Source organism: Pundamilia nyererei, unplaced genomic scaffold (assembly GCF_000239375.1).
Source record: "Pundamilia nyererei isolate P.nyererei 1_Seehausen unplaced genomic scaffold, PunNye1.0 scaffold00033, whole genome shotgun sequence".
Lineage (NCBI taxonomy): Eukaryota > Metazoa > Chordata > Actinopteri > Cichliformes > Cichlidae > Pundamilia > Pundamilia nyererei.
In genome coordinates, this window is record NW_005187434.1 from 2,092,344 (window position 1) to 2,110,790 (window position 18,447).

Here is an 18,447-nt window from a genome sequence, read left to right on the forward strand (position 1 = left end):
ATTGTACATTAACAAAATAAACGTGCTCGCGTGAATAGTTCATAGGAAATCATAAAAAGAGATGACAAAAAATGTATAGCACAATTAAAAGAAACAAGTCTGACCAAAGTGCTTTGCAAGCTAGGTAAGAACAAACAAGATAAAACCTCAGATCAATAGAATACATACAATAAAATACAACATAAAATAAAACACCGTAAATTTCAAGTAATTGTTTTTTACGTGAAATTTGCCGACGGTAAAAAAAAAAATAAGACCACGAAACTGCAACCCACAATGCAGCGCGGGACTATATAAGCAAAGATGGCGGCATTTTGGTCACCGCTGATGTTGTGAACTTATGCACTTTGTTGTTTGGTGCTAGTTACAGGCTGTGTTTATCGCAGATACGGCAATTCTTTGTATCCGTGCCCTGGGTGTTGACTGTGGTTTAGGGTTTACGTAGTGCTGCTGCTGCTGCTCTCTGTCTGCTTTTGGTGTTTCGGGCCATTTCCTGTCTCGTTTCTCGGCTAAGTGTCAGTGACAACGACTCGGAAGTATTTCCCCAATTCGACCATGAAGGAGGCTCTGTCCCTGGTTCAGAGGTTGAGCGCACACCCGGACTCCCGCTGCTGGTTCGTCAGCTGGAGCCCCAACGGGACGCTTCTGGCCTCATGTGGGGGCGACAAGACCATCCGGATATGGGGGAAAGAAGGTGAGCTCTCCGTGAACTGAACCACAGACACCCCCAGCCTCAGTCGCATAATAAAGCATTATAGTACAGTAGTTGACATCCTTCACCCCTCTACCTGGCTCTCATTTTTCAGGTGACTCCTGGATATGTAAGAACGTGTTGCAGGATGGACACCAGCGCACTGTGAGGAAAGTGGCTTGGTCTCCATGTGGGAATTATCTGGCCTCTGCCAGCTTTGATGCTACCACTTGCATCTGGAAAAAGAAGAACGATGACTTTGAGGTCAGATGACAGGTCTCCTGTTCAGTGTGTTAAATGGCATGCCTTAGAAATGCTGCATCTCTGCAGATTGTTACCCACGCTTTGTCTCCTAGAGTTTGACTGTGCTGGAAGGACACGAAAACGAGGTCAAGTGCGTGGCGTGGGCCCCTTCAGGGAATCTTCTAGCCACATGTAGCCGAGACAAGAGCGTCTGGGTTTGGGAAGGTTTGTGTTAAAGAGCGCCTAAATTGCACATACTGATCTGCACCATTGCCTGTTTCTAAACTTGACCATGTCTCTTCCTGCTCTGCAGTGGATGAAGAAGACGAGTATGAATGTGTTACAGTTGTGAACTCTCACACGCAAGATGTCAAGCACGTTGTCTGGCACCCGACCCAGGAGGTAGGTCTCATTCGGACCTGTCCACATGAATGTTTTTTTTTTTTCCATCGCCTGTTGTAACACCACGTGACCCTGCACTCACCATGTGATTGTACAGCTCCTGGCCTCAGCCAGCTATGACAACAACATTTGCCTTTACAAAGAAGAGGATGATGACTGGGAGTGCCGGGCCACCTTACAGGGACACACGTCCACAGTGTGGAGTTTGTGTTTTGATGCAGATGGTCAGAGGCTGGCTTCGTGCAGCGATGACCGCACTGTGAAGATCTGGAGAGAGTATCCAGCTGAAAGTGGACAGGGTGAGTCAGCATTAGTTTTATCATAAATCAATGTGGTAATAAAAATATCGACAGTAATGCGTATGTTTTTTCTGGTCTCCTGTTTAAGATTTGTCGTGGAAGTGTGTTTGCACTCTGTCTGGGTACCATGGACGAGCGGTGTATGATGTCTCCTGGTAAGACTATTTTTTTAATAGACTCTTGTAGGAATGCTTCAGTCATTCATTAAAGGTGCAATCAGTCATTGTTTGAAGTCATTTAATGGGAAAAAAAAATCCCCATTGTGCTGATAAATATACATTTATTAGTGTGTAATTACATCTTCCAACGAATTGATGCATTCTCATAAACTTCTAAACTAGATATATAGTATGATAAAGGACGGGGCATTCATGTGGTGTGGAGGCAATTTGTGTTTTCACCTTCAGACTAAAGATATGAAGGATCATACATGTTTTATAACCTTTCACAAATGCTGGCTACCAGCAGATGGCTGCAATAAGACAAAAATTAGCACACATCTCACCTGACAATCAGCAGCATACCCAGATAAGAAAAAGACTGGGATGGATCCAACTTTTGCTATCTGTGTACAGTAGCTACAGATTAATGGCAGTTTTTGAGGAAAAACTGTAGTTAGGATTATGCACTTGAATTGGTGGGTGTAAGAAAACAGAATTCAGCTGAATGTGTGCTTGAATTTACTGACCTTTAGTCTGGTCGTCACATTTAAGATCGACTTGCGATAGCAACGGGGTAATTGTTCCACAACTTGTAATTTCTCCATAACAATGCAGTATGGTTACATTTGAGGAATATGTGTTGCTCTGTGTCTAGAAATTATGCGCAAACATGAAGTGGAGGTTAATTGACCACCAGAAATTCCAAAGATGTGGTCTCCATGTTCATGAATTTGTCATTGTTAGACGTCACAGTGAACCCAAATCTTTCTGCAGGTGTCGGCTGACTGGCGCTTTAGCAACTGCCTCTGGTGATGACGCAGTGCGAGTTTTCAAGGAGGATGAGACGGCCAATCCCGAGGAGCCGGTATTCTCACTGGCTGCTCAGGTGGCCAGAGCTCACAACCAAGATGTTAACTGTGTGTCCTGGAACCCAAAGGAGGCGGGATTCCTGGCTTCGTGCAGCGATAACGGAGAAATTGCCATTTGGAAGTTCCAAGAAGAGGAATGAACATCCCTGGAGTGCATAGTTGCGCGTTAAATTGGGAACTTTCTGCGGCATTCACCACAGATCATTATTTTATAGCTCATCAGGATTCTGCTTGACATCAGCGCTCATCTGTGTCCATGCTGAGAATACTGCTTCATGTGCTTTGAGTAGCAGCGCCACTGAGAATTAATAGAAATAACATGTTTAACTATAAAATAAAGTGAAAAATGTTTCTTCTCCTTTTTATTGCAAAAGCATTTCAGACAGCACATCATAGTAAAACACTTCAACCAGTCCAAGGATTAAATTTTATAATAAAATGATTTCAATCCAAAATATAACCGGACAGTTGTTTTTAAACACCCTACCTGGTTTAAGGATGCACCATCCCCAGGATTTATGTGTTTCTTTAATCCACAATGGCCAATTACATTTTTGTCAGATCCCAAAACTGACACAAAAGTACAAAGTGTTAAACTTCTTATACTGAAAACAGACTGGGGCTTGGGTAGCCATGTATCTGTACTACATGTGGACAAACAGATCCTGTACACTATATTCTTGGACTGGCATCATTTAGAGGACTTAACTAAGAAGCAACTGAAAACAAACATTATTTTCACAAGAGCAGAGATGGTAATGGCAGAGTCAAAGTAAAGAAATTTCAATCAGGTTGGATATCTACAGCAAAAAAAGAAAACTACTGATCGCGATCTATCAGAGAACCACTGAAGAAAATAATCAAGTCTCTGATTAGTCTGAGTCGCTGTCTCCATCACTGTCAGCCTCCTTTACATCTATGCTGAACTTGTACTCCTGGTCACAGCCCATATATGCGTCACTCATGAAGTACAAGGTGTAGTTGTGGATGCCCATCGCCGGGGCAACAAAGTCCAGCTTGACCTGCGGTGGAGGGACATAAACTAAGTGAGGCCTCTGGTGGTTAAAACATAATTTCGGGCTATTACAAGATGACTCACTGACCTTTGCTTTCTGCTGAAGAGTCAGCCTCTTGATAGAGATCAGGCTGTTAGACTTGGGGTCTCCGATCACCACCCACCAGCCCTCCTCACGTTTCTATAACAATGACAAGTATTTCCACAAGAGTTGGTCATTAAGGTGAAAATTAAAGAAATATATACGTCATGGAGATGTTTGAAAAGTACTAACCTGGGGAAAGAGCGGTGCAATGACTGGACCCGTTACCTCCTCCTCTCTCTCCAGCTGAACCTGAACCAGAACTGGACTGCCACTGTGAATAAATATGGAAAGAGATCAATTTCCCACCCATCTGTGCAATTTTGTAATGTAATTTTTCATTTCCAGGAAACGCAGCGAAAAGTGCTGCTGCCAGACTGTACACGTACCTCTTGACACTGTCCTTCTCTGCCACTTCATACGACAGCTCGATGTTGGGGTAGCGGTTACAGAAGCGAGCCACGTCGGCCATCTGGGCATCCGAGAGCTGCAGCAACGCGCTTCTGTCTTCGTCCTCCATTTCCATTATGTCAAAGATGCTCTCCACTCCCTTATGAGCAAAGGAAACGGAAGCACGTTCAATCAGCATGAGATTCATCTACACTAAAGTGAGAGTCAGACTTTCCTAGGATCATTTTACCTTTTCTGTGCAGCGCTTGATGTGCTCTGAGGTGAAGAATGGCAGCTGTTTGAGGTACGAGTCCTTGGACCACATGGCCTGAGTGACCATCTGAGCCAGCTCCATAGCAGCCAGTGCAGGACTCAGCCAACCGTTGCTGGACAGCACATCAACGCACGCCTGAATCAGTCTGACAGCCTACAAAAAAGACAACACACACACACACACATATTCTTTAAGTGTACAAATATACCTTCCAATATAAAGCATCTTGAGGCGACTGCTGTTGTGATTTGGCGTTTAAGTAAAATTGAAATGAATTAAAACTGAATTTCACTCACGGCACTCACTTTGGGAATCACTGATTTACAGTGATCTCATGATCTAACCCACTCCCTATGGGATCATTCTAAAGTCTTTTTGTGCCTTTGTCATATATTTCAGTCAAATCCAAAATTAACAAATTTACCTGTCTAATTTTTAAATGCTTTCTAAAATCTATTACAGCAATGTTTTGGTGTAAGCCCTTGAAATGTGAATCTGAACAGGGTACAAGCCGTCTTTTGTTCATGTGATAAGAAGGCTCATCCTACAGTAAGAGGACTCCTCACCTCCATCACATGTACAGTGGATTTAGGACATCATGTATTTTTTACAACTGTTTTACTAAAACATCAGCCTAACTGTTTTTTGAAACCTGGCAGCAATTTCTTTCCTATGTATCAAATATGGAAGCTTGCTCATTTCCTTGTTTGTTTGTTGTCTTTTTGGATGTGCTGGTCTGGCGATTTTGTTCATTCTTTTTAAGACACATTCTGTTTATATGTGTGCTTTTTGTGCAAGTAATAGCTTGTTCAAAAACATATAGATGGATAAAAATCCAGAAACATAACTGTTAGGCTTTACAGAGAAAAAACTGGACCTTGCTGAGGATCTCCTCGGTGTCTGACTGGAGCTCAGCGCTCAGCTGCATCCTGGAGAGATGGGCTTGCAGCAGCAGGTTAGTCTTCACGTGGGGGTCATTGAACTTCGGGTTGTTCAGCTTGTGGGGCACTTTCTGTGCAAGCTGAAATGCAAAGAGCACATAAAAGTGTGTTATTTCATCTTGGTGTCTTTTTGCAGATGTGTTAATGCTGCTCTCTTTGAGTCTCGTCACTTTCTTTACCTGTCGGAGAAGTGCATCCTCGTGGTGTCTGATGGGAATGTTCTTATACTCGGCAGCATTGGAGATGATCTCAATTAAGCCGCGGATCTTTGTCTTGGCGTTCAGTGACATGCTGAAGAGCTCTGTACGACACAAGAGCAAAGCACCACAGTTAGGCTTGAGTTGAACACATACGTGAAGGAATGATGACACAAATACAAAAAATCCAGGAAGTGCAAGCACAAACCGATGGTGGTGTAGTTGATGTAATAGTAGGCAGCAATCATGCCCAAATTGAGTGGTGCTACATCCAGCTCATCCTCGATGCTGATGCACTTGGACTGCTCCAGGTCGTGTAATGTGTTCTCCACCAGCTCAGACAGGTGGTCAGACAGGTGGCGATGTGACATGCCTGTCAGGAGGACAGAAGCCACAGCTCAACATGGTCCCAACATCCGAAGTATAAGTCGGTTATTCCCTTTGAAGGACGGGACTCACCTTGCAGGTTGTAGTAGTTGGGGTTCTGGGTCATACGGCGGTAAAGGAATGTCCATGTCAGGTAGTCGACAGCATCCTGCTTGTTCTCTATTGTCTTGGTGACGATCTCAGCATTGAAATGGTCGTGGAGACAATGATCCAAGTGAGACTCCACAGGCAGCGGCTCGTACAGGAACTTCTTGAAGAAATCCTATCAAGAAAAAACAAAGTGGTTTGTTCTGTTGTACAGTCATTGTTTCAAAGCCAGAAGTGACTGAGGTCTGTCTACCTTCTTAGAGCCTTGACACATGATTACACAGCGCCCCTCATCATCCAGCATTGGCCTGTTTGCCTTGCCCACCATCTGGAGGACATCATATATGGGATAATCCACATATCTGATAGAAGAAAGCAAAAAGTCAACATCACCAGCAGAGTGACCTTCATTAAATATGTTTCATATAACAAAAAAAAGCCAGTATAAACAGAAGATGCCTTACGCGTGAATTTTGCCATTGTAGTACTGAGTGTCCATGACGATGACAAGGTGTGCTGAGATGTTGATGCCCCAGCACAGTGAACGAGAGGACACGACGACCTGAACAGCACCTGTCAAAGCAGAAGAAGAGAAGGAAAAAATAAATAAAAAATTAGTCTCAATGTTGTTTTTTCCCCTTTTCTAAAAACCACCTACCTGTCCAGCACAAAGTGCAGCAGAAGTGAGTCATACCTGAGTTGAAGAGCTGCTCCACTATTCTGCGTTCAGTTGCAGAGAGGCCCTCGTGCAAGTATCCCACGCCATTGGCCAGAGTCTCTTTCAGAGTAGAATCATTTATTTTCTCCAGGAATGGAGCCAGGTCTTTCTCAGCACAATGCAGGAACCTGCAGAGACAGACATTTACTCTTTGACCACAGTGTGAAGATGGTGTTGCTGGCATCATTTTCATGAATTTGTCTAAGGTGAAAATCTCGACGTGCTGACTGACCTCTGAGGAACCACATCAGCAGCACAGAAAGTGAGAATGTCAATCGCTGTGAGGCGAGTCTGCCTGCGGGATGGGACGAAAACCACGGCTGGCTTCGAGGGAGAGTGCTTCATGATGGCGTGATAGACCGGCTTCGCCATGGACAGCAGGCGAGTCTGAGTATGACTCACATTGAAACCCTAGAAAAACAGTAAAAGATTGACAGCCAATCAGAAACCTGACAGGTACTTTCTTGGCTGTGAGCACTGATCAATTTAAGAAATACATTTCTCTTTTTGTTGACTAACATGCTGTTTACAGACCTGGATGTGCAGCTCCAGAGGCACGGGTCTGACATTGGGATGGAAGTTGAATGTGGCTGTGGTGCTGCAGCCCAGCCAGTGGGCCACATCTTTGGCGTTGGACAAAGATGAGCTGAGGGCCACGATACGGATGGGACGCTCAATCTGGGAAGAGATGTATCTCATCCTGGAGCAGATGACCTCCAACACAGGCTGATGACAAGAAACAAAATCCATTAACACAACACACACACACACACACACAAAAGTGCAGCAGCAAGTAGTATTCTGTTCTTACTCCATTTTCGCCTCCGATAAGGTGCGTCTCATCCACAATGAAAAGGCTGACGTTCTGGACGTTCTTCCTCTGCTTCCAACGACGAGACAGGATGTCCCATTTATCAGGGGTACTGATAATAATGTCACCTTTTCCCAGGAGCTTCAGATCAGTACTAGTCTCTCCTGTCAGCAACACAACTTTCTTGTCCAGGATGTCCTGGAACTTCTGGTGCCAGTCAATAAACACCTGAGACAAGGATAACCACACTCATGTCAGTTTTAGATCTAACAGAATCACGCTGGAAGAAAAACAGTTTGCCAGTTTTCATAGGTGCACTCCTAAATCTAATTTAATTCAGACCTGTTCAGCCAGTGCTTCCATTGGGGTGATGTAGACACAGCGACCTTCTGCACTGTGCAGCAGCATTCTCAGAATGGCAAACTCTGCACAGATGGTCTTTCCACTGCCGGTGGGAGCTCCCACAAACACGTTATCATCACTGTTGTACACAGCATTGAAGACTGCGGGAGTAAAAGTAAAAAAACATGAGTGAAGAAAATTTTGTGAAAACAGACCACTGTTCCTAACGGGGAAGCAACTTTTAAATGACGATGAAATTGGATTAAGGAGAACAGCATGTAGTCTCTACCTTGTGTCTGAATGGGGTTGAAGAAGGGGAACTTGTTCTGGTAAAGCGCCTCAAAGGCAGAGTTCCTGAGGGCAGTGACAGGAAGAGGCTGCAGGTCCAGCAGCTCAGTGGGTGGGGGGTACTTCTCTGGTAGGATAAGGTGACGGAAAGATACTGGGAGTTGAGTCTCGCAGGCTTGGGGAAAAACAAAAGAAACAAACATGAATTAAAATGCTGACATGATTGTAATGTGAAGCTATGACACTTTTTAATCAAAGCACTTACACAGCCAGCGGTCTGAGACCACACGGATGAAGTACTGCGGTGGAAGAGGCTCGAACACCGGGACAAAGAAAGTCACAAGATGCTCGTCCTGGGCGTACTTGGCTTTGAGGAGGAAATACTCATGGTGGAGGATGACCTCACTGTCCACGTCCTCAACAAGGATCCAGAAAGCCTCAGACGACCCGTGAATCTAAACAGGAAAACGAAAGTAAGTCAGGAGTATAGAAAAAAAGAGAGTTCAGTGTGTTCTCTGGGCTGATCATTTTTTTCAGGGATTAAGGGTGCAGTCAACATACTGGGACCAATACCCTGATTTTGCCCCCCCCCCCGGAGTACAACAGTATTGGAAAAACTGTCTGATTAGCATCCCATTATAGATCTAAGTCCTGACCTTGTCATCCCACTGGAAGTCGGGTGTGACTGTAAGCTCCACTTTGAGTGTGGAGCGAGTGATGGGCTGCACATGAACGGCCAAGTCCAGCTTGGGGAACTGGTGGACATATTTGTGAATAGTCTTCCCCATCTTTGGCATTCGGATCAGTTCACCTAGAAACCAAACATCCAGGAGGTTTTTAATTACTCTCCAGGCTGAGGAAAAAATTCAGAAACCGTAACACAGAGGAAGGAAACTCACCAATCTCGTTGTGGTTCAGGTCGTAGAGTCGCTCAAATGGGAAGTTTTTCTTCTCAATCTTCTTGATCACTTCCTCTGGCAGCTTCTTGAACTGACGCAGAGGAGACATGGACTGCCACCTGCACAGAGGACAGAGTATCAGATGCCTGTAGCTTTGACCAAGCAAAGGCAGTGTTAATCTAGGAGTGAAGAAAGAGCTTACATTCTCTTATCGATCATCTTGCAGAGATTCAAGGTCTTGTCTGTGAGCTGAGCCCAGCCTCTGCTTAGCACAATCTCAAATATGGCCCGCATCAATCGCCCAGCACTCTGCAGGAAGAATATACAAGGAAATTTCTATGAATTATATCAAGCCTGGGACTTTTCCTTCAAGCTAAAATGAAATAAAAATTTTAAATAAGCATATAGGGAAACATGGAAAAGTAAATCAATAACGGAAGTACGCCGTTTCTGTACCTGTGTTACATACACCATATCAGCCATGAGAGCAAAGCCTTCGAGCTTCAGCTGAGAGATGTATGCCTGGAGCAGCACGTTGATCTGAAATGAGAACACAAAGCACAGGAAGTATTATTTACTGCAATTTGCAAACCACTCCAAATGTTAAGTAATGTTTCTCTTTATAAAAGCACGGTGTGCATTTGCTGGAAACCAAGCAGATCATATTTTGCGTTTCATAAACACCATCACTGGTTGTCTTTACCTTCGCACTGGGCTCCTCAATGCTTTCCTTCACAGGGATAGGAACTCTTTCCAGTAACTTTTGAAGCTCCAGTTTTTCTTCCTACAAGATAAAGCTGTATGTTACTTTTCTTAATTTTAGATATAATATTTAAACCATCGTTGCTGTGTGGGGGGTCAGCATACCTCTCTCACTGTGATGTTCCTGAACTCTGAGGACAGTGAGAACACTCGGAAGAGTTCGATCTCGCTGAGCGTCGGTTTCAGCAGCTGGTTGTAGGTTTGGATTGAGTCGTGGGTGATGTAGAAGTGACTGGCAATGCGGCCCAGGTCTGTAACCTTTGGGTGAAGAGACAAAAAAGTGAAGCTTCTAATCAGTATATCTACAACCAAGAATAAAACGACCAACACTCAGCTGAGATGTGCATACCTGGAAGCTGCCGGTCCTCTTGTCATATTTGATGAGACTGTTCTTGTCCAGGATGTTGGCTGCTGTGTGCACCAAGTCCATCCTGCGCCTCTCCAGCAGGGGGTCTGTACTCCGGTCGTCGTGAGAAACACCATACAGGGTGGGGTTGCGAAGCATGCGCACATAGAGATACGTGTAGCCAAGCCAGTTCACAGCATCCTAATAACAAATTTGAGAAATTGAAACTTAAAGCAATGAGGAAAATTAAATCCTTCTGTCTTAAATAGCTACATGTACATTTCAGGACACTCACCTTTACATTCTGCACATTTCCCAGTACTATCTCTGCATTGAGCATGTCAGCCAGCTTGCCCACCATCTGACTCTCAATGGGCAGCTGCTGGTTCAGCAGGGACAGATAATACTGCAGCTCTCCGTGAGACGTGATCAGGATTCCCTCTCCTTTGGTGTCATACTGAGGACGGCCAGCTCGACCAAGCATCTGGAATCAAACACATTTTCGATAAATAGAGTTAGTGAAGCTGCAAACTAAAGCAGCCGTTACTATGTTTGATAACAAGAAAGGATGGGCTGACCTGTAAAATGTCCAGGGCACCCAGTTCAGTCCATCTGCCTTTCTCTGGGCTGTACACTTGGGTCCCTTTGATGATGACAGTATGTGCAGGCAGATTGACACCCCAAGCCAAAGTAGCTGTAGACACCAGAACCTGGATATGTCGATCGGCAAACAAATCCTCCACCAGCGTACGGTCGACTCTGGTCATACCAGCGTGGTGGATTGCAAAGCCGTATGGGAGCAAATCCTTCAGCTCTAGGTTCTGCATAAGAAGGTTAAATTTAGCACTCAGTTCTGGTATTAAAAGCATTTACCACACAAGAGTTTTAAAAAAACGTTTCCAGTTAATGACATTTGCTCACCTTGCACTGCTCCGCCTCAGTTCTCAACACTTCAGTAGATGCAGAACCCTCTCGGAGGAAAAGACCCAGAGTGTCCTTCTCCAGGCACATGTCCCTTATGGCCCTGGCAGTTTTCCCTGTCTCCTTCCTGGAATGGACAAACACTAGAACCTGATGGGAGGAAAAAAGTAAGGCTTTCAGATTTGGTAACGCAGTGCTGTAGATTTTTTAGAGAAACAACACTGAAGTAAGAAGTTGCATTCAAAACCTGTGAGTTCCCTGTGTGTAAACACACAAGAGCACCTACACACTGGAAAGGTCTGTGTGGACACAGGGCTGAAAGGAGGCCCGGGTTTAGAGGGACCTCGACCCTCCAGCTCTGGGAGCCAGAGAGGAGAGTTACAGAGAGTAGTAACCTGCAGGTTTATCTATGGAAATCTACTTCCTCTTGATATTTTGTTGGGCTTCACCTCTTTCCTTTATCTTGATATACTGATCACTTAACAGTGAGTGAACTGTCGCTTTTTAGGGCAGATGTAAAATGCATGGATATGGAAACATGAGTGTGGGATCAATTTATAACATAAGCTACATAGTAACAACAATGAAAGCAGCACAATGTCAAATGTCTTGTTTTTCACTGGAGGGCAAAAATGATAAAAAAACAAAAACAGGAGTTGTGGTTTTCTTGCAGAAGAGGTTTATACGATAGAGGCGAAGTGCAGACTGTGACAGAGAAGACAGTGTTAGGAGTCCCCGGTTTCAAAAATCTAATTTTGTGCTTATCCAGCAAAAATAAATAAATGAATAGGAAAAAAAATAAAGAGGTGTCTAATTAAAATGAGGTCAGTAGCATTTACAAAGCTCAGTTGGCAGTAAAACATATTTTAGCAGACACATCTGAGATGACGCTTGGCTAATTCAGGTCACCGAATTATATCACTTTGGAAGAACAAGTCAAACAGGACTCACCTGGTTCTTTCCAGCATGCTCCATTATCTTTTCATAGACAATCTCATTCATGATCTGGAAACGCTTGATGGCCTTCTTCTCGGTGATACCAACATAAGTCTGCTCCAGGGGCACGGGACGGAAACTACAGAGAAAAGCGGTACAGTAATAAGCAATAAGGAAGAGCAAACAAACAGCTGTTCATAGAAATCATCATAAAAACTTTTTTTTTGCTTAAGCACCACACCTGTTGTCAAAGTAGAAGAGCCCTTTGGCAGGATCGACACGCAGGCAGGTAGCCACGTCTTCATAGTTTGGCAGTGTGGCGCTGAGGCCCAGCAGACGCACATCCTCCTGGGTCAGCTCCACGTTGCGGATGGTCCTCGCCACCAGAGATTCCAGCACAGGTCCACGGTCATCGTGCAGCAGATGGATTTCATCCTGAACACCCACATTAAATTGTTCATCATTAAAAGCCAAGTCAACTAGCACATTTGCTCTTTTTAGAGACAAAACTGTTCACTTACTATGATAATGAGGCGCACTAGCTGGGTGTAGGTACGTTCACCACCTTTACGAGTGATGATGTCCCATTTCTCTGGAGTGCAGACAATGATCTGAGTGGCGTTAATCTCCTCTTTACAGAGCTGGTGGTCTCCCGTCAGCTCGGACACTATGATGCCATAACTTGCCAAACGCTGGGAAAAGGATGGAAAAGGTTTTCAGATTTGTGCTCCCTGATGATGGTCAAGTATGCAAAGAAAGCCGCGCAGGACAGACAAGGCTCACCTTACTAAAACTTCCCACCATCTCCTGTACTAGAGAGCGCATGGGGGCTATGTAGATGATTTTGAAGTCGTCCACATTAATTGTTCCATCAATGTTGATGTGCTTTCCAATTTCTCTCAGCATTGCCATCAGGGCGACATTGGTCTTACCGGCTCCCTGTGTGCACAACACAAACTCATAAGACAAAATCCAGCTGGGGCAAAGTACTGACACACTTTTGGCTTTAACAAAGCGTGCTCACCGTTGGAGCACAGACTAGCAGGTTCTCATCTGTCTCCATGGTGGTCTTGAACAGCTTGCTCTGAATGCGATTCAGGGTTTTAAAGCCTTCAAATCCAGCCTGGGCATACTTGGGCAACTTCTCAATGGGAACAAGTACCTGATGACACAAAAACAGTGCTGACTGTAGGATCCTAACACAGTTATATGCTACTTATTACTATTATTTTTCCTTAGCTGCTGCTCAGTTGGACAATTAAAATGCTCCCATGAAGAAACATAACTGACAAACCTCATCTTCAGCAAAGGGTTTAGGTTTGAGGGCAGGTACATGGACTTCTTCATAGCCCTTGCGCTGTTTACGAAAAGAGCCATCTGGCAGCTGGCAACGCTTGTTGGCCATGAAATGACTCCCCTGACTGAAAATCAGGTCGTCAAGGTCTAGCAGCTGTCGAGGGGCCACTGACTGTAGGACAGAAAGGACAATTTTCCTATGCCGTTTAGAAATGTCTAAAAGAAAACTGACAACAAGTAATGTTCCTGACAGGATGATTTGTACTTAATATACTGAAAGTGTTATATACCTCTCCATGGTCTATGTCCATTGCTTCCAAGTCATCAACACGGGACTTCCTCACTCTCTCTCTGCGAGACCGCTCTTCCTAAAGGACACAAAAATAAATAATGTGACAAACTGAGACTCACAAAGAGTTCACATAATCTCACAATCAAGCCTCCTTACTCGAATAATATCCTCCTTCTCCGTCTCTTGCAGCTGGTAGAGAATCTTTGACAGCTCCTGATCAGACTCCATCTTTCCTATGATGCGCTCCTTTTCTGCCTCACTCTGAGCACTTGCCAGCATGGTACAGTACTGGACTGTGTGTCAAGGGGGAAGAGAAAGAAATCAGTACATTTTCAAAGACATTAGCTCTGTAACAGTTTCACTCAACAAAGCAGACTTACTCATGCGACGATGCTGACGCAGGATTTTAATGAAATCAAAGGTGTTGAAGCCGAGCAGCAACACCAGCTGGTTTTCACATTCTCTGTCGTCGCTGGCGGTCTGTAAAATAAGAGACGAGAGAATGATGTTGACAAACACAAACTTACCTACTCTAAACAAACAAAAACACAGGGGACGTCACAAACCTACCTTGAGGATTTCTAAGACCTCATCTGCCTTTTTTTGTGAGACAATGGCGTCATCGTAGAACCGGCTGAGCTGACGCTGGAGCCAAAAGGCGTCGATGTCTCGAGGATGTAAATCTTTCTTCTTCACTGTCATCACGTCACCCGCACCACCGAGCTAAGTGAAAGGTAATTTATTAGTTACTGTGCAGCATAGTTGCAATATCTCACAAAGACTAAATACAAACATGGGCTTAATACAGTAATGCCATTAATGGAAACTTACATTAGCTGAGAGAGTGGAATCCACAGCTGCCTCCACTCCTTCACTGTCTTCATCTGAGTGTTCATCTCGTACCTCGCCATACTGGTCTTCATCAACTTCCTGTATGTTAAGACAGGAAAAGTCAGTGACCAAACTCATCAATCAATGTGCTCAGCTGTAAATCTTAAGAGCCGCAAGCCTCACCTCCTCATCAGATTCAAACTGAACATTGACACCATACGTCTCGTCAATGTTGTCATCTGTGGATAGAAAATACCGCACATAATGAATATTTTTAGGGAAAACTGATGGATTCTACAGTTACTTTGAACGTGCTTACCCATATTCTGCAAGTCTTTGTCCCCCCCGTAGTCTGTGATCTTTTTGCCCAGATTGACTAAGACGTGGTAGCGCGTGTCATCAGCAGGTCCGAGAAGCTGCTCTACTTCCCGTCGCCTCTCTTTGTCCCTCATTTTGTCATTCTTGAGCACAGCCAGAACTTCATCAGCTGCTCCACAGAGAATATCACGCGGCTGTAAAAATGTAATGAGATAGTGAGTAAAACACGCAAGATGTAACAGAAACAGAATATTTCAAGAAAGCAGTTGTGGCGTTCGCTGACCTGATCTCCCAAAGCAGCATGGATGAAGCTCAGTAACACTTCATATGTTTCTCTGGTCTCTTTGGTTTTTGGTTTGTACACAATGCCCACCATCTCATCAATGCCTTCAGATAGAAGGGTAAAGCCCTTCATTTTGTTAATGTCGTGTCTGTCTTCATCTCTTTTTCTTCTCCTGGATAAAAATAATAATAATTAAAAAAAAAGATTAACAAAAAAAAAAAAAGATCATATGTTAACAGCAGAGCCATGTTTGGCCATTTGAGTGGCAAACATCTTCCAAGGCATGTCACATATGTTCACTTTTTCTCTTTTTTCTTGAGAATGGCCTTGAAGACATATCAAACTTGACAGCTATTCTTCCCCATGCTTTTATTTTCAGTTTTTCAAAATTAAGTTGTCACGTGGAACTAATGAAGTGATTTTTAATACCGGATTGTTTTGTTTTGTTTTAAATCAACCAGTTTTGCCTTCAAACTATAGATTCAACAAGTTAAAGCCAATATTTCTCAGAGAGTTGGGGCCACGCTGACATGACAGCATCGCACAGTAGCTGCAGATTTGACAACTATACATCATCCATAATGCAAATCTCCTGTTCCTCCACATCCCAGAGGTGCTCTATTGGACTGACTTGTTTAAGAAACCAGTTTAAGACTATTTGAGCTTTGTGACATAGTGTGTTATCCTGCTATAAACAGCTGTCAGATTAAGGTACACTGCAATTATAATGGGATGCTTAAACAAAAAGATTCACTACACTATTAGACCACCAGCAGTCTTGCTTTCATGTTGTTTACCCCAAATAATACCATCCATATATGTTGTGCATTCAGAGATGCTTTTCTGCATACTCAGACATGTTCAAAATCACCCCACCTTTCTTCTTCATTCTGATATGCAGGTTGACTATGCCTTAATGCTTAAATGCACTGAGTTGCTGGCATGTAATTAGCTATTGCACATTTGCATTAATGACAATGGGAAAAGGAACTTCAAAGTGGCCGGTAGTGTATATAAAGTATGTATTGCTTTAACTTCACATGAACAATATATGTAGCTGTATGCACTGACTTTTCTCGTCTCTCCTCCAGCCTCTGAGGTTTGGTCCTCTGGGCCTTGTCACCCATCTTGGTCCCCTCCAGCTTCCCGACCAAGGACAGCACCTCACCGGTGGGCTCATCTCTCCGGGTGCGGTCGATCAGAGAGCGATCGGCTTGAAGCACCAAGTTAGAGTTCTAAGAGTTCGGCATAAAAACAGTATGATTATGAGACACATCAGTCTGCGCTGCAACAGGCTAAAGTAAGCGCTAGTTAGCACTACGGCTAGCTAAACAAGGAGAAATATCAATTAAAAACAATACAATCCAAACACCTTTCCTGATAACTTTACAGAATATCGACCACTGCCTCTGATTTTGTTTTTATTTTTTTGTCTCACTCTAAATACACTCACCGCTTTGTACTCGTACTGCAAGCTTCGAGCAGTAACATCCGCCATGGTGCTGGTTTTCCCTCAGGTTTTAGCGCACTTTGTGAAACGGCTAACTGACTGTTATTATCCACAGAGTCGACCTCACTCTGCCTGCTTAAAGAGACGCTGTGAACATGAGTGCACTGATTAAACTTGTAGCATTAGCCAGTTTTTGAAAAGTCCGAGTTTCATACAACAAAATGCGTTTCCCATACGTTACAATAGCACCGCTAACACGAGCGCACAACAAGCCGCGCTCTTCCTCTTCCGGTGTCAAAGGTCAGAGCAGGATCAGCGAGGCAAAGGAGCAGCGCCCCCTGCAGGCTAAGTTTATTTCGTTTCGATGTCCTATTGTTAGGTGTATTCATAGGTATATAAACTTATGTAAACTTGCCAAATCTCCTCTGCTAACAGCTTTCTTTCTTTCTTTCTTTCTTTCTTTCGCTTTTTTAGCTTTGGCATCTGGTACCCCAGAATCAGGTGTTGACAGTCAGACGCTGATTAGCACCACCTGTGAGCATGGACCCTGTTACAGCAGTCAGTTGGTGTCTGCTCCAAGCATGGCACATTTGACTCATCTGGATAGAGCCTGTGCCATAGGACAACTTTAAGCTGGTGTCCTAGTTGTAGCATTATCTGGAGTGAGTTCTTGTACCATCTCCAAATTGAAGGCCAAGTTCCATATAATGGAGGATGTCAGAAACAGGCAAAGAAGTGGGCATCTGAAGAAGACGACGGCACAAGACAATTTTGTTGTAGCACTTAGGAACTGTTGGCGCTATTCTTTAGATTTGCCGTCATGGTTTGCAGGAGAATATGGCCGACAGCACTTTACTCAGAAAATCAGAAGACAGGCAATCTCTGGTCTCATAGTGCTGCCGGGAGGATCCCATGACTGCCCTTCACCATTAGGCCTGTTTGCGCTGATGTCAGCGACACGTGCAGGAATGTTCTGTTCAGCGATGAGTCCAGATTCTGCCAGTGCCACTTCATAGATTTAAAGTGACTGCTATGCTCATTTCTGCAGGATAGCGTAACAGACCTATCATCATAAAGGCAATCATCATAGAGATATTAAGATGAGATTACGTAACCAGTGTATCTCCACAGTCTGGGATCAAACTCCAAGATGACAACCCTTGCCATTATCAGAGATTGCCTCGAGAATTTGGGAGTGGAAAGGATGGAATGGCCTGCCTGCAGTCCTGAGATCAGCCCCATTGAACACTTGTGGGATCAGCTTTGGGTGCTCTCTTCATGCCAAAATGACCAACACAACCACAAATGCCTAACTTGCAACAAATGCTGGTTGAAGAATGAGACACCATCCCACAACAGAGTACATTGTTTGGCACTGGCGGAGAAGATTTGGCAAGTTTTTCATGGGTGGAACCCACATGCTCAACTCTGATCCTCAACCCACAAATACATTTTCCTTGCAAATGTGACACCATTTAAGGAGAAATAAACAGGCCTTCTATTGATATAAGACTTATTGCTAAGACTCATTGTAACAACAAAGAGACAAACACACTTTTTGCGCTAACTTCATTATATTGTCTATCATGCTTACATCCTGTAAAATTGGAATCATTTCATAAGAGTCATGTAGTGTTAATACTACTAAAATAATGTCCTTCTCACTATCACTACTAAAACTACTAGTAATTATTATTATTATTACTGCTATTGTGTATCAGATACTGATTTACCATAGTAGACATCTGTACCACCACTTGCACAGTATAGTACTACTTAATGTGATAGCCCATTGATAAATACCATACTACTGTACAGGGAGTGCAGAATTATTAGGCAAATGAGTATTTTGTCTACATCATCCTCTCCATGCATGTTGTCTTACTCCAAGCTGTATAGGCTCGAAAGCCTACTAC

General features: G+C 43.8%; 2 protein-coding genes across 2 annotated transcripts; one reads left to right on the forward strand and one right to left on the reverse strand.

Moving 5' to 3' along the window:
- The first annotated feature begins 254 nt into the window (after window positions 1-254).
- On the forward strand, window positions 255-3,218 carry ciao1 (cytosolic iron-sulfur assembly component 1). Its single transcript, XM_005729468.2, has 7 exons — window positions 255-694; window positions 807-955; window positions 1,048-1,159; window positions 1,248-1,336; window positions 1,434-1,635; window positions 1,724-1,790; window positions 2,571-3,218. The coding sequence occupies exons 1-7, from the start codon at window positions 556-558 to the stop codon at window positions 2,803-2,805; spliced, it is 993 nt and encodes a 330-aa protein (XP_005729525.1). The 5' UTR covers window positions 255-555; the 3' UTR covers window positions 2,806-3,218.
- Window positions 3,001-16,837, reverse strand: snrnp200 (small nuclear ribonucleoprotein 200 (U5)). Its single transcript, XM_005729467.1, has 44 exons — window positions 16,535-16,837; window positions 16,153-16,316; window positions 15,082-15,253; window positions 14,800-14,992; window positions 14,664-14,719; window positions 14,481-14,579; window positions 14,220-14,372; window positions 14,030-14,129; window positions 13,806-13,942; window positions 13,648-13,725; window positions 13,356-13,529; window positions 13,086-13,223; window positions 12,845-13,000; window positions 12,583-12,753; window positions 12,303-12,496; window positions 12,077-12,200; window positions 11,126-11,275; window positions 10,783-11,025; window positions 10,500-10,688; window positions 10,208-10,405; window positions 9,964-10,116; window positions 9,800-9,880; window positions 9,553-9,636; window positions 9,299-9,405; window positions 9,097-9,215; window positions 8,854-9,008; window positions 8,463-8,652; window positions 8,199-8,372; window positions 7,910-8,070; window positions 7,568-7,795; window positions 7,291-7,482; window positions 6,989-7,167; window positions 6,733-6,884; window positions 6,503-6,611; window positions 6,292-6,400; window positions 6,024-6,213; window positions 5,773-5,937; window positions 5,547-5,668; window positions 5,304-5,447; window positions 4,403-4,579; window positions 4,152-4,312; window positions 3,955-4,036; window positions 3,769-3,861; window positions 3,001-3,687 (listed from the first exon to the last, which is right to left on the reverse strand). Exons 1-44 carry the CDS (start codon window positions 16,577-16,579, stop codon window positions 3,538-3,540), a joined length of 6,411 nt encoding a protein of 2,136 aa, XP_005729524.1. The 5' UTR covers window positions 16,580-16,837; the 3' UTR covers window positions 3,001-3,537.
- Between the last annotated feature and the right edge of the window lie 1,610 nt (window positions 16,838-18,447).

Coding starts and splice junctions, on each gene's coding strand:
- ciao1 (XM_005729468.2), top strand. CDS start 556: ATGAAGGAGGCTCTGTCCCTGGTTCAGAGGTTGAGCGCACACCCGGAC. Junction 956..1,047: donor AGAAGAACGATGACTTTGAG/GTCAGATGACAG, acceptor TTTGTCTCCTAG/AGTTTGACTGTGCTGGAAGG. Junction 1,160..1,247: donor GAGCGTCTGGGTTTGGGAAG/GTTTGTGTTAAA, acceptor CCTGCTCTGCAG/TGGATGAAGAAGACGAGTAT.
- snrnp200 (XM_005729467.1), bottom strand. CDS start 16,579: ATGGCGGATGTTACTGCTCGAAGCTTGCAGTACGAGTACAAAGCG. Junction 14,373..14,480: donor ATTCCACTCTCTCAGCTAAT/GTAAGTTTCCAT, acceptor CCTTTCACTTAG/CTCGGTGGTGCGGGTGACGT. Junction 9,009..9,096: donor CCTGAACCACAACGAGATTG/GTGAGTTTCCTT, acceptor TTTGGTTTCTAG/GTGAACTGATCCGAATGCCA.